The following is a 13,408-nucleotide window of genomic DNA, read 5'->3' as shown; positions in this document are numbered from 1 at the left end:
CCGACACACGGGGGCGTGGCCAGTTACAGGTTGATCATTAGTAAAACACAAACACAGTTTCCAGGTTTGGAGAATTTATTGACTTTACATGTCAGTAAGTTAGTGTAGAAACTCAACCATGCATATAAAACAGGAGCAGTGACAGGAAGTGAGGCGGCCAGTAAACGGGGAAGAAGGCGTGCTGCAGTAACCACTGAGGTTGCGGCTCAGATCATGGCGAAGTTTAACCACTGCAAGAAGAAGAAGACATGGTCGTCGTCAGCCTCTGCGCTCACACTGACACATACACGTCACCGCGTTATACGTCTCACCTGCTGGAAGTCGAGCTCAATGAAACCGCTGCCGTTAGTGTCGAGCTTCTTAAAGACCTCTGTGGAGGAAGCCCGTCGCACGTTAAAGTTTAAAGGTCACAGCACAGAGGGAAAGTTAAAACTCAGAGAGACGCAGCGAGACGTCACGGGGCCGGCAAGCTAACCGCTAGTCACTGAGACCTCCTGTGATAGCCTCCAACGCCCTGCGGAACTCCTCCTACCTGAGGGAGGTCACAAAGCTCCAAACATCTCGCGGAGCTTAGACACGCCCTCCAATCCGTGGTCCTCCAATAAGAACTCCTTATCTCACTGACTCCCCCACTGACTGACCTCCCACTGACTGACTCTCCCACTGACTGACTCCCCCCCACAGACTGACCTCCCACTGACTGACTCCCCCATTGACTGACCTCCCACTGACTGACTCCCCCACTGACTGACTCCCCCCCACAGACTGACCTCCCACTGACTGACTCCCCCACTGACTGACTCCCCCACACAGACTGACCTCCCCCACTGACTGACCTCCCACACAGACTGACCCCCCACTGACTGACTCCCCCACAGACTGACCTTCCCCACTGACTGACTCCCCCACACAGACTGACCTCCCCCACTGACTGACCTCCCACACAGACTGACTCCCCCACTGACTGACTCCCCCACAGACTGACCTCCCCCACTGACTGACCTCCCAAACAGACTGACTCCCCCACTGACTGACCTCCCACACAGACTGACTCCCCCACACAGACTGACCTCCCCCACTGACTGACCTCCCTCACAGACTGACTCCCACACAGACTGACCTCCCCCACTGACTGACCTCCCACACAGACTGACTCCCCCACTGACTGACTCCCACACAGACTGACCTCCCCCACTGACTGACCTCCCACACAGACTGACTCCCCCACTGACTTACTCCCACACAGACTGACCTCCCCCACTGACTGACCTCCCACACAGACTGACTCCCCCACTGACTGACTCCCCCCACAGACTGACCTCCCACTGACTGACTCCCCCACAGACTGACTCCCCCACTGACTGACCTCCCACACAGACTGACTCCCCCACAGACTGACCTCCCACACAGACTGACTCCCCCACTGACTGACCTCCCACACAGACTGACTCCCCCACAGACTGACTCCCCCACTGACTGACCTCCCACACAGACTGACTCCCCCACTGACTGACTCCCCCACTGACTGACTCCCCCACTGACTGACCTCCCACAGACTGACCTCCCACAGACTGACCTCCCACACTGACTGACTCCCCCACTGACTGACCTCCCACACAGACTGACTCCCCCACAGACTGACTCCCCCACTGACTGTCTCCCCCACAGACTGACCTCCCCCACAGACTGACTCCCCCACTGACTGACCTCCCACACTGACTGACTCCCCACTGACTGACTCCCCACTGACTGACCTCCCACAGACTGACCCCCCCACAGACTGACCTCCCACACTGACTGACCTCCCCCACAGACTGACCTCCCACAGACTGACCCCCCACTGACTGACCTCCCCCACAGACTGACTCCCCCACAGACTGACTCCCCCACTGACTGACTCCCCCACAGACTGACTCCCCCACAGACTGACCTCCCACACAGACTGACTCCCCCACTGACTGACCTCCCACACAGACTGACTCCCCCACAGACTGACCTCCCACTGACTGACTGGCCTCTCTGAGCTCGTTAGCAGCGAAGCGCCAACTCACTGAACATCATCTCCAGCCTCATCAGACATCCCACGAAGTTGTCGAAGTCGATGGTCATGTCGGGGTCGGCGTATCGGGCCACCAGCAGCTGGTAGATGTTGTTATTGAGAGTGAAACCTGCAGGAAGATGGTAGCTGTTAGCGGCTATCAGAGCTAACAGACTTGATCATCATTACTGGTAAATAATGGTCACTGAAGTTCGTCAGTGTAAGCTTTCTATTTACTCTTGCAGACGCCATCGTGTAGCTGCAGCTTGATTGGTCGTGATGTCAGTTAAAGGTGCTCTGACAGACGACCAAATCGCTGCCACCTACGGTGTAATGCAGCGAGCTCAAACGCACAAACTAGTGCCGAGCTGCGCTCTGCCGCTGTCTTCGATGATGAATTGTGAGAACTCGGCCGTCTCACGTTAACTGTGACCAACACTGGAGATTTGTAAGGATCCACCAGACGTTTGCATTCATGTCTTTGAGGTTGATGTCAAACTTCCAGAGTTTAGTTTAAATGGTTCTCAGATCATATGAAAGCAACACGAATCAATATTTCTATTTAAACCGATCAAACATCATGAAACACCAGACTCTGGATGATAAGGAGCAGTCAGACACTGATCTGGGTTCAGTAAGCGAGCACATCAGAGTCAGCTGAACTTGCTCCAGATCCTGAAACTTTAACCCTGAGGTGACCTTCATGCTGCCAGCAGAGATGAAACGTACCGTCTCCATCAGCTCGCTGCCCGTAAATCCACAGCAGCAGCAGCAGGAGGAGGAGGAAACACACAAGTTAGACAGAGACAGAAAGACTGCAGGAGGAGCAGGAGAAGAAGAGGAGATGTTAGTGAGCAGGAGACAAAGTCTGCAGGCTTTGTTTTCATTTGTTTAGCAGCAACAGGAAAGATGAGGCGTCTTCCTCACCCCGGCCACGGAGGAGGAAGAGGAGTGTTCTGTTTAAAGTGTGAGTCAGCGGGGAATCACCGTGACTCACACTTTAAACCACAAACTGCAGCAGCTCCACCTCTGAGGGTGAAGACAAGTAAAGCATCGCAACGCCAGAGCCGAGCGCGTCGCCACAACACAACTCACAGTCCGCACACAAACAGCCCACAGCATCTGTGACATCACGGAGGACGTCCCCACGGAGGCGTGTCCCGAGCTCGGCTGAAACGCATCACCGTGTCATCCTGTTAAATGAAGTCAGGTGGTTTTATTATGTGGCCCTTCCTGTTCCTTAGCATAAAGTCGCCAGTGGAAAGAAACTGGTGGGGAGCCAAAGACGCCTGAGGCCCCGCCCCAAACAGAATCGCAAACACGTTTAATGAGCAACAGACAGGAAGTGGTCGACAGCTGCTGGTGAGCCAATCACAGCACGAAACAAGACGAGACGCCAGCAAAGACCCGGGACAGGTCGACGACTCTAAGCTCGTCACATTAAACGAACGCTTCGTTTGTTCCTGCAGAAGAAGAACAGACTGACCTGCGTCTTTGAAGGCCACTCTCATCTCAGGTGTGCACATCGTCCCCGAGTTATCAGAGTCGTTCTTCTTGTAGATGGACTGCACGCACACACACACGCGCACACGCGCGCACGCACACACACACGCGCACGCACGTGCACACACACACGCACACGTGCGCATGCACACACACGCGCACACGCACACACACGTGCACACACACACGCGCACACACACGTGCACACGCACACACACGTGCACACACGCGCACACACACGTGCGAACGCACACACACACGCGCACACACACGCACACACACACACGCGCACACACACGTGCACACGCACACACACGTGCACACACGCGCACACACACGTGCGAACGCACACACACACACACGCACACACACACACACACACACACACGCACGCACAGGTAAGTACATATAAAATTCGTCCTGTCAGTACAACATTCGGGATTAGAGGTCAAAGGTCACGTCTCACCAGGTATCTCTGCACCTTCTTCCACAGCGTGGCAAACTCCCCGAGGCCGAGCTTCCCGTTGCCGCTGTCCTGCTGCAGGTTAAGGATCACTGACAAAAACATCTAAGTACTCTCATGTGACGCCGTTGCTGATACAGCTGCACTGGCTGGTTCTGACCTTTAAAGCTCTTCAAGAACAAGCACCAGCCTACATCATTGAATCTTTACAGCCCTCTGTCCCTAGTAGGTCCCTGAGATCTTGTGATCAGGGCCTACTTGTTATTCAGCACACAAGGCTGAGAACCAAGCGAGACAGAGCTTTGGTCACTGTGGACTCTCTTCCTCAGAACTTAAGATCTGCAGACTCAGTGATCACTAAAAACATCTTTTTTGTGTCTGTTTTTGTTTTATACCTTGTGAAGAACTTTGTGATCTTTTTCTCTAGAAATGTGCTATATAAATAAAATTTTACTTACTTACTGACAGGTGAGTGACAACCCTGCTTTAACGCCTGCACTCTGGCATCATTTCCTGTTTCTCTAATACCTAAAGGATACGTCCATCAGGTTCACCATCACCCTGCACGTCTCCACGCCGAAGCCGTCAGTTTTGATGTCAGTTCCTGTTGAAAGAGAAAACAGGAAGTGAAACCTGCGGCGCTCTGTGTTCAGGTAAAAGGCGTCGAATCTTCAGCTCACGTTTGGAGACGATTTTGTTCATGATGGTCCTCAGCTCCACTGCAGAGATCTCCATGTCCTGAAACACAAACACGAGCAGCCAATCAGGCGTCTGTGGGCAGCGCACCTGCACGCCGCCGCGCAGCAGGTGTGGGAGACTTCCTGTTAGGGCGTTTACACGCGTGATGAGGATGAACTTACACTTCCGGCGAGTTTAGTGAAGAGGCCCCTGAACCCGGCGTCCACCTCGTTGTCCGACACAGTCTCCTGGACACAAACACCATAGCAACCGTCAGCACATCATCACTAACCTGCAGACATGGCGCAGCACTGAGGCTCGGGGTCTCTAACAACGCCGACCTCAAGGGCGTTACTTCCTGTTTAAAAACCGTGAGTGTGGAGTCTGAGTGTTACTCACATCATCGAGTTCGGCACTGACGGGGTCGTCGCAGGGCCTGCGAGAGAGAAAACTGCGAGTCACACATCAGAGCGCCAACCAAACACGCAAGACCCCGAAGCCCCCACGGCCAGAGCTCAGTGCCCGACCACACCCCCCGACCACACCCCCACAGCGGCAGATTTCTTACACGGTCTCCGTCTGCTTCTCGGAGAACACCCGGATGCAGAAGTCTCCGTTCAGGTGCGGCTCGAAGGTGGACGGGACGATCAGGTACTCGCCCGGCGGCAGCTTGAAGCGAGAGCTGACCTCACGCAGGTTGATGAAGGTTTCTGACCTCGCCGTCTGAGCGTGGCTCAGGAAGAAGTTCTTATCCAGGTGTACGTCCCTCTGGCCGTGGAACTGCAGATACAGAGAGGACAGCCAATCGGGACATCAGGAGGTGTGGCCAAAGAGAGCGAAAATGTGTATCCATGTTTGAGAGCATTCTGCTTGACATCGCCGATGTTACCACAGGAAATATCCTGATTGTATAAAAGAACTTGAATAGAGCTTTGACCTTTGACCTGCAGGTTCAGCACTCACCTTTTGTGGAAGCTGAAATAAAAAGAAGAGAAGAAGAGTTCAGAGTTTGGTCACGTGTTTGGTCTTTGAATCCTTCACATCAGATTTTCTCGGACGTTCTCACCTCGTAGATGGCGAAGCCGATGGTGTGCATGTCCTCGCCCTGTTTGCGTAGCTTCCTGCGGTTCTTCTGGATAAGACCCACCACGAAGCTGCAGCCCACCTCGCCGTCGTCGGGGTCATCGTCCTCCTCGGCCAGCTTAATCACGAACTGCGGATTCGTCCAGAACGTGTCTGCAGACAGAAACATGCAGCCTGAAACCTCCTGCAGCTGCAAAGCATCACAGCGAGGAAAGCCCCGCCCCCGCCAGGTCATCCTCCACTAGCGGTTCTAGAAAACTTAAGCCCCCACAAATAATGCTCATTTCTGATTGGTTACATGGTCTCAGTGTTGCAGCAGGTTACTCACACGGGTTATTCCTGCAGCCTCCGGCGGTGGAGCCTCTCCTCCAGCCGCCGTCAAACTTGCTGACGCTCCAGTGTTTGACGGAGTCGTTCTCGATGGTGTCCGGGGTCAGAGTGCACACCTCGATACGAGAGTAGTGACGCTGGAAGTCGCTGAAGGACATCCTGGGGAGAAAGAACAGAGAAGAGCGCTTCCTGTCAGCACACCTGAGCTTCCGGCCCCAGCAGGTGTGCTGTGCGCACAGAGACTCCGCCTACCAGAACTCTCCATCTTCTGCGTTGCTGTGAGGACACTCCCCCTGCACGTAGTTCCACTCAGACGACCTGCAAAGAGCAGAACCGATCAAAGCCTCAGAGTTCTGAACCTTCTTCCTGTTAAAAGGGAGTTTTTCCTTCCTGCTGTCGCCAAGGTGCTTTCTCATACGGGGTCATGTGACTGTTGGGTGTTTCTCTGCATGTATTATTGTAGGATCTACCTTACAATATAAAGCACCTTGAGGCGACTGTTGTTGTGATGTGGTGCTGTCTAAATAAACCTGAGTGGCGCTCTGAGGTTGGCTCACCTGCTCTGAGAGGCTGTGTCTACATAAAGCTGAGGGGTTGCTGTGAGGAGGCAGCACTTCCTTTTCCATCAGGAGTGACTCAGCACGTTTGATTGTCGTTCCACATCCTGCTTTCTTAGAACAGGTAACTGGACCGACCAATCAGGCTTCAGCACTGAAGGTACCCTGCAGGACAGGTATGTGTTTTGTTGTAACCGGTTAGGTTGCCCTACAGGTGGGGCGGGTGCGGTGACCTCCACACGCTGTTACTCTGGTTAAATGGCTTTTTCCCAGCATCTGTTTTTGTTCATTGGTGCACTCGAGTGAAAACACCACTCACTAAACTCTGCACAGCCAATCAGAGGCCACCTGCTAGTAACCAGGGTGACGGCAGCTGGAGTTCAGATAACTTCAGCAGGTTTACTGTCAGCTGATCTGTCGTCCTAGCCTGACTTCAGACATTTTAGCAGATACAAAATGAGCTCGAGCAGCTGGAGGAGCTCTCAGGCTGAGTTGGTTACCCGTCACTCCACGGTCCCGTCCACTCCACCTGGCCCCACGGGTTCCTCATCCTCACCAGCTTCTCCTGACGCCCTCGGTAGTTCACCTGGGAATGAAAACAGTTACGTGTCACTTCCTCCTCCTTCATCTCCGTCTCATCCTCACTGCTTCTCTTTTGACATTACCTCCACGGCGCCCGTCAGCGAGTAGGCGTGGCCTTTCACCAGCTTCTGATGAGTCACAGCTTCAGAGTCTGCGGCGCTCGTGATCTGCAGAGAGACAAGCACAGCCCATCACCACTGACCCCGAGTCCAAGGCCAACAACCCAACTCTGACCCCGGCTTTCGCCTCCTCCATCGAATAATCCCGAAACACACGGGACACCTCGGAGAATCTGAGAGAACCTCACTAACTGAAGGAAAAAGATGGTTTCTCTCCACACTCACATCGATGGAGCAACCCAGCAGCGATCCCGCTTCCAGCGCCTTCTTGATGATCTGGAACAAGTTGGAGGGGGGCTTTTTGAGGTCGTAGTTCTCTGCGATGCCGCCAGTGAAGTCCTCGAAGCCCTCAGTGGTGGAGCCGCCAGACAGCGCCTCGTAGCAGCCGTTCACTCTGCACACAAAGAGCACAGAATGGCAGACCTGAAGGTAGCACCAGAAGACCAAGAGCATCCACGGCGGGGGTCAGAAGCTCCCATGCACTAACCCTGGGCGTGAATGTGAGGTTAACCCTGTAAAGCCCGTTATATTATATTGGATACATGAGTTTCTGAGACCTCCATCTCATCAACGTGATCAATACTTGACATCATTTCAACATGTTACAGACTAAACTATGTTTTTGTCCAAAATTGTTGCCAAAACTGCCGAATGTATCAAATGCGATACAAAAATATATAATAAATAAATATAAAAACATATTATACACAACATATAGCCAAAAAACGTTTGTGGATTTTGTTATAAGGGTTGATAAACATCTCAGTTCCAGACAATCAGAATTTTCTGACTGTCAGAACCCCCAGGCTCCTGATTCCCAGAAGCCTTTGCACTGGTCCTGCTCCTCCCCCTTCAGTTGAGGCGGGTCTTACTTGGCGTAGGCTTTCTCCAACAAGGCGCTCCAAAACTCCCTCCCCTCGGCCGAGTGCACGAACATCAGCTCGCCGTCTTTGACCGGCAGTCGGTCGTCGATCACCACGTCCACCCACTCACCGAACTGCCAGAACTGCGGAGGGACAGCAGAGGACAGAATGTCAGGCTTTTACTTTGAAAGTCTCTGTGAATTTGCAACCTATCACTGCATTGTGGGCGGGTCTAATGGCCAGGGCCCACCCACTTCAGTAACAGCTGTGAGAATATTTTTAGGTTTTTAAGCAAACAAAAGGCTGAACGTGTTTTCATTTCTGTAAAAGTAAAAATAACATTTATGAACTTATCGCAGGTGAATTCTGACCAATCACAGCAGCCCATTTCTCACGGACCAGTAACAGTGAGACCCGAGCGGCGTGATGCTTCAGAGTAGGACTGTGCGATGGTCAGGTGCTCCAAACCAACCTCAGACTCAAACGCTAGAACGGGCGTTTCCCCGCAGCACGCCGTGTAGAGAGAAAGGCATGAAAAACAGATGGTTTCATGCATCGGTCAGAACACTGCGCTGAAAACACCTCACACAGGTCGAGTTACAGAAAAAGCAGACAGATAAGGTTATTGCGCCGTCCTCCTTCAGAGGTCGCTCTGTATCTGCGAGGTCATTGGTCGCTTGTGTTTCTGCTGGATTCTCTCTCTCGGGGTTTAACGACCCACACTCAGTGAGTCCTCGCACACAGCAGGAATAACACACTCACGCAGTACTGTTTCCGCAGGGCGTGCCACCGTCATAAACAGAAGCTTCAGCACCAAAAGCATAACTCTCAGTAATTACAAGGCCCCGCCCAGCTCGCTGCCGTGCCCGGCACGAAGCACTAACACATAAACTCCCACGTGAGTGGAAAGCTTGGTGGAGCGTGAGGTGTGACAAACATGGCTGCTGGCGTTGTTGTGAGAGCCGCAGCTTTCTGCCGATCGCCGCCGGCCGCTGACGCAGCTCCACAGGGTCCAGCTTTACGTCAGCGAGGCCTGACAACATCAACCTGTACAGGTGTTTCACAGAATCACACATTAGTTACCTGGAAGTGGAAGATGCCGGCGTAGCTGTCCCCAAAGTCCTGGTCCGTGGGAACAACTCTGGCCATCACATATTCATTCAGGGTCAGAGAGGCGATGGCCGCCAGCAGCCAGCAGTCACCTGGACAGACAGGAAACACTCAGTCAGCGCCCACTCCTCAGCACTGCCCCCTGCAGGCCTTACTTCCTGTCACCCCGATTTACAACTAAAACACTCATAAATATGTTTTACACCTGATTGGCCCAAGGCCTTATGACATCCTCCACACTAAAGCCATGATCGCCTCTTTCATTGTGTTTTAATCAAACGTGTTACATCTGTGGTGCTCGCGGTCAAAGGTGACCGCCACAGGAAATGAATGGGAATCGACTGCGGGGGGTGGAGTGGGGGCACACAGCTGGAGGGCCAAGCAGTCATTGGGTCATTTCAGGAAATGGTTATATTTGGACAAGTACTATCTCACACACACACACACACACACACACACACACTCACACACACCTGCTAATCAGTAACAAACAATCATAAGCCTTCGTCATACAGTAACCTCACAGCAGCCAGGTTAGTGGTCACATGGCATCATTAAAGACGCTCCAACAGCAGAAACACGGTCCAGAGATCCAGCTCAGGTCAAGCTAGCAGCTACTGTGTCACCATCCACCTGTCAGTCAAAGAGGCCGCGCCCCCTAAGCCATTATAAAATCATTGTGGTGGGGGCGTGGTCTGCTGGCCTGCTGCAGAGGAGGGGTGACACAGTCAGTTGAACAGGACTGTTTTCATGAGGGAGATGTGTCTTATGTGTGTCCGCAGTGAGAAGGAGCAGGTGATGCTGGGAGAGAGTCGGAGCGGCTGCGTCCGAGGCGGGTGCCAAAAACCGCAGATTATTTCTCAATAAAAGACAGTCTAAGCATTAACCAGTCGTGTGCGCGGGTCCTGTGTTACAGTCATGCTCCCCCAGTTGCTGACATTCTGCACACACCATTACACACTCACTACAAATACAGGACTCGACACACAGTCACTTTAACCACTTTAAATCCTCATTGCACAGTTTTTACACAACTGTAAATACGAAACAGCCGTCTTAAATTCTCTAATATTTAATACTTTAGTATTTTGTTGTTTTTATTATTATTATTATTGTTATCTTTAATATAACTGCACACTTCTATATGTTCATGTAAAGCTGAGGAGCACGAGCCAACAAATTTCATTACGGGTAAATGTTGCTATGCTGTTTATCTGCATATGACAATAAAATCTGAAACTTGAAACTTGCTATGAAGGATGAAATTACCTACAGAGATCGATCAGTTTGAGTATCAGGCTGTAAACATGTTTGTTTTAACATGGGAGTCTATGGGCACTGACTCACTGCTGCCTCCGCTGGACGTCAGAGGAACTGCATGTCTGGAGTGGCTGGTTAGTGCTGCCCCCTACAGGCTGCACAGACGCTAACGAGATTAGCGTGCAGTTTAACCCTGAAAGTATGCCCAGCTCTGATTGGTGCACACCGTTACAGGTCACATTTTTCTAACAGAGCCCGGAGAAAAAACGAAAACACGCTGCCACAGATATTCATCATCATCATCATCACATGTTCAGACAGACGCTCTGCTTCCTGTCATGCAAAAGCAAGAAAAACCTCAGCTCACACTTTAATTATTCGCTCGACCGCCGTGACGCCTCAGGAGGAACTCAGACAGCGCCGCAGGAAGTGAGTGCAGCGAAAGCAGCCTGTGACCACAAACATCCAGAGACAGAGCTCCACCTCTAATCGCAGCTCAGCGTTACACAACAGTGCTCTGGGGTTTCACCGAGGCACGAACATGACTCATCCACCACCACACAGGCACTGGGTTTGTGTCCCTGTGAGGACCGCCGGGCTGCAGGCACGCTCACACCTGGATCAGGTCCACATCTGGATCAGGTCCACATGGAACCAGACTCAACTTCAGGCTGTGAGTCATGTGACAGCTGGATGTCCTCACAGAGTTGCAAACACAGGCATGTGTGTGTGTGTGTGTGAGGGTGTGTCCTCATTGGCTGACAGCTCATGCCCCTCGCTCTCTCTCTGATATTTGATGTCTCTCTCTCTCTAACAATGGCTGGTAGCCTTTTCCTGTCTGCTGCTTCCTGTTCAGCCAATCAGGGTCCAGCGTGGCAGAGCCGCTCAGCTGCTTCTCATTAAAATAAAAGTTCTTCAGCAATTTGATGGAGGGGGGGCATGTGCCCCCCACTGTGAGCCTGAGACTTTAAAGCCTGTGATCATGTGACCACAGAGATACTATCTTTGTGTGTGTGTGTGTGTGTGTGTGTGTGTGTGTGCTCTGCTGAAATCAGAATGTTTAGAGAGCGAGTAGGAAAACACTGATGACATCATGAAGGAGATTAGACTGAACCAGCTGAGAGCATTGTCATGGCAACTTTGTTTTCTTGCTGCCTTTTAAGGTGGAAATGATTCTTTAGCCTCTGTCTGTGCAACGACGACGGCCTGAGGCAGAATGACATGTTATTAAATGTGTTATTAACATGTTTAATAACCTGTTAATAAACCTGTTTATTAACAGGTTATTAAACATGTTATAAACAGGTTTATTACCATGTTAATAAGCATGTTATTAAACATGTAAGAACCCATATTGAGTAATAAATAGCGAGAGCTGTACAACACACTTTATTCTTTATGACACCCTGTGACATCACAATGACGTCAGAACATCCTGACATCATCACATCATAATAAAACGCCATAAACCATGAAAGAGTGTGACAGCGTGGCTGTCGGGGAGATGCGCTCTGGTTTGTTTGTGGAATAAATAAAGTTTGAAATGAAAAGCGCAGCGCTTTACTGAGTAAAGGTCTGAGGTCTCCATGACAACGAAATGGTGTAGATCAGAATCGATCAGCTGACCACTTCACAGATCCTTTTATGGCTGAAAGCTCTGTGGCCTCTGACCTCTGTGCAGTCTGATTCAAAATGAGAATTCAGCTGACTGAAGCTGTGAGTGATGTCACACCAGCACTGCTCTCTGATTGGTTTTCGTTCAATCGGCTCAATGAGTTTGAACGATCAGGAGGCGTGGCAGCCAGCACAGACCGGGTGAGATGTGCTCAGAGACAGTAGGAAACTCACCCAGTGCGCCCTGGCAGATATCAGTCCTGGTGGCCCCGCCCACGATGAACTCCGGTTTAGAGGTGAGCTCCTGGAAGACAAACCAGAGACAGTGTTAATGATGCTGGTCAGGGCCACGCCCACTCAGAGCGGGGCACACAGAGCTGCTGGGGTGTGTGTCCAGATTCAGATTGTCTGTGAAGGTTCTCAGAATCTCCCAGATTCAGATTGCTCCTCAGACTGAATCTGCTCCCAACACACACACAAACGCGCGCACGCACGCCATCACTTGAAGCTCTCAGGTTAACCTCAGCTCCTCCACCTGAAACAGCTGGTCGGACTCACTGTCTGCGTGCACGCCCACCGCTCCCTCGCTGCTCTTCCTCCTGCAGCAGCAAGCACTGACTCATCAGGGAGTGACTCAGTGCGCATGCTTAAGATTGAAGGGACGCATTTTAGGAAACGGAGCAGAGATTCACCAAAGCTCCTCTCTGCTCCTTCATGTCCCTGCCGGAGGCCTGCTCCTCTCACAGGTCTGTGAGATTATCATCTGTGAAAATCTCTCTGAGTACCAAACAGTGTGTTTTTCCATCAGGCACAACCACCCATCCCCTCCCCCCCCCCCCCCCGGTCCTCACCGTGGGCCTCTTCCAGCTGACTCCGCGGACCTTGTAGGAGCTCGGGCCCAGCTCGTTGAAGCCCAGAGACTCGGGCGCGGCGGGGAACGTCGGGTCGCAGAAGAGCTTGCCCGCGGAACGGCACTGGGCGCGCAGCGCATTGAAGTTCTGGTTCAGGTACGGGACCGCGTTCGCGTTGGTGCCAAAGCCCGCGGCCAGAGCGCGCTTCTTGGCCAGAGTGGACGCAACGCCGGACATGATGAAGAGGAGGACAGGAGGAAGATCGCACGGCTGTAAACTCCAACAACTTCTGCTGCTCAAAGTTTTCCCCACGCAGACCGCGCCCCGAACCAGAGGAGGAGCCACAGCCTCTGCCAG

General features: G+C 52.2%; 1 protein-coding gene across 5 annotated transcripts; it reads right to left on the bottom strand.

Moving 5' to 3' along the window:
- Window positions 1–57: 57 nt before the first annotated feature.
- On the bottom strand, window positions 58–13,402 carry LOC146384699 (calpain-2 catalytic subunit-like). Of its 5 annotated transcripts, XM_084929802.1 has the most exons (21): window positions 13,052–13,402; window positions 12,435–12,504; window positions 9,300–9,418; window positions 8,226–8,359; window positions 7,579–7,747; window positions 7,318–7,401; window positions 7,153–7,238; window positions 6,348–6,413; window positions 6,094–6,254; window positions 5,749–5,918; window positions 5,646–5,657; window positions 5,251–5,462; window positions 5,082–5,118; window positions 4,865–4,930; window positions 4,685–4,742; window positions 4,544–4,608; window positions 4,008–4,076; window positions 3,525–3,603; window positions 2,052–2,168; window positions 312–370; window positions 58–230 (listed from the first exon to the last, which is right to left on the bottom strand). In XM_084929802.1, the coding sequence occupies exons 1-21, from the start codon at window positions 13,286–13,288 to the stop codon at window positions 207–209; spliced, it is 2,094 nt and encodes a 697-aa protein (XP_084785928.1). In that variant the 5' UTR covers window positions 13,289–13,402; the 3' UTR covers window positions 58–206. The 5 variants fall into 5 exon arrangements, 2 of the variants coding, with proteins under 2 accessions (XP_084785928.1, XP_084785929.1); XM_084929803.1 differs by lacking the exons at window positions 58–230; window positions 312–370 and adding an exon at window positions 2,768–2,783 and having other exon boundaries at window positions 2,078–2,168; XR_014800354.1 differs by lacking the exons at window positions 58–230; window positions 312–370 and having other exon boundaries at window positions 2,078–2,168; window positions 2,768–3,603.
- Between the last annotated feature and the right edge of the window lie 6 nt (window positions 13,403–13,408).

This window comes from Perissodus microlepis, chromosome 6, assembly GCF_051167445.1.
Source record: "Perissodus microlepis isolate ML-2025 ecotype Zambia chromosome 6, ASM5116744v1, whole genome shotgun sequence".
In the NCBI taxonomy this organism is placed as follows: Eukaryota; Metazoa; Chordata; class Actinopteri; order Cichliformes; family Cichlidae; genus Perissodus; species Perissodus microlepis.
Note: the sequence above shows the minus strand (reverse complement) of the source record. Positions and strands in the feature narration are given on the sequence as shown.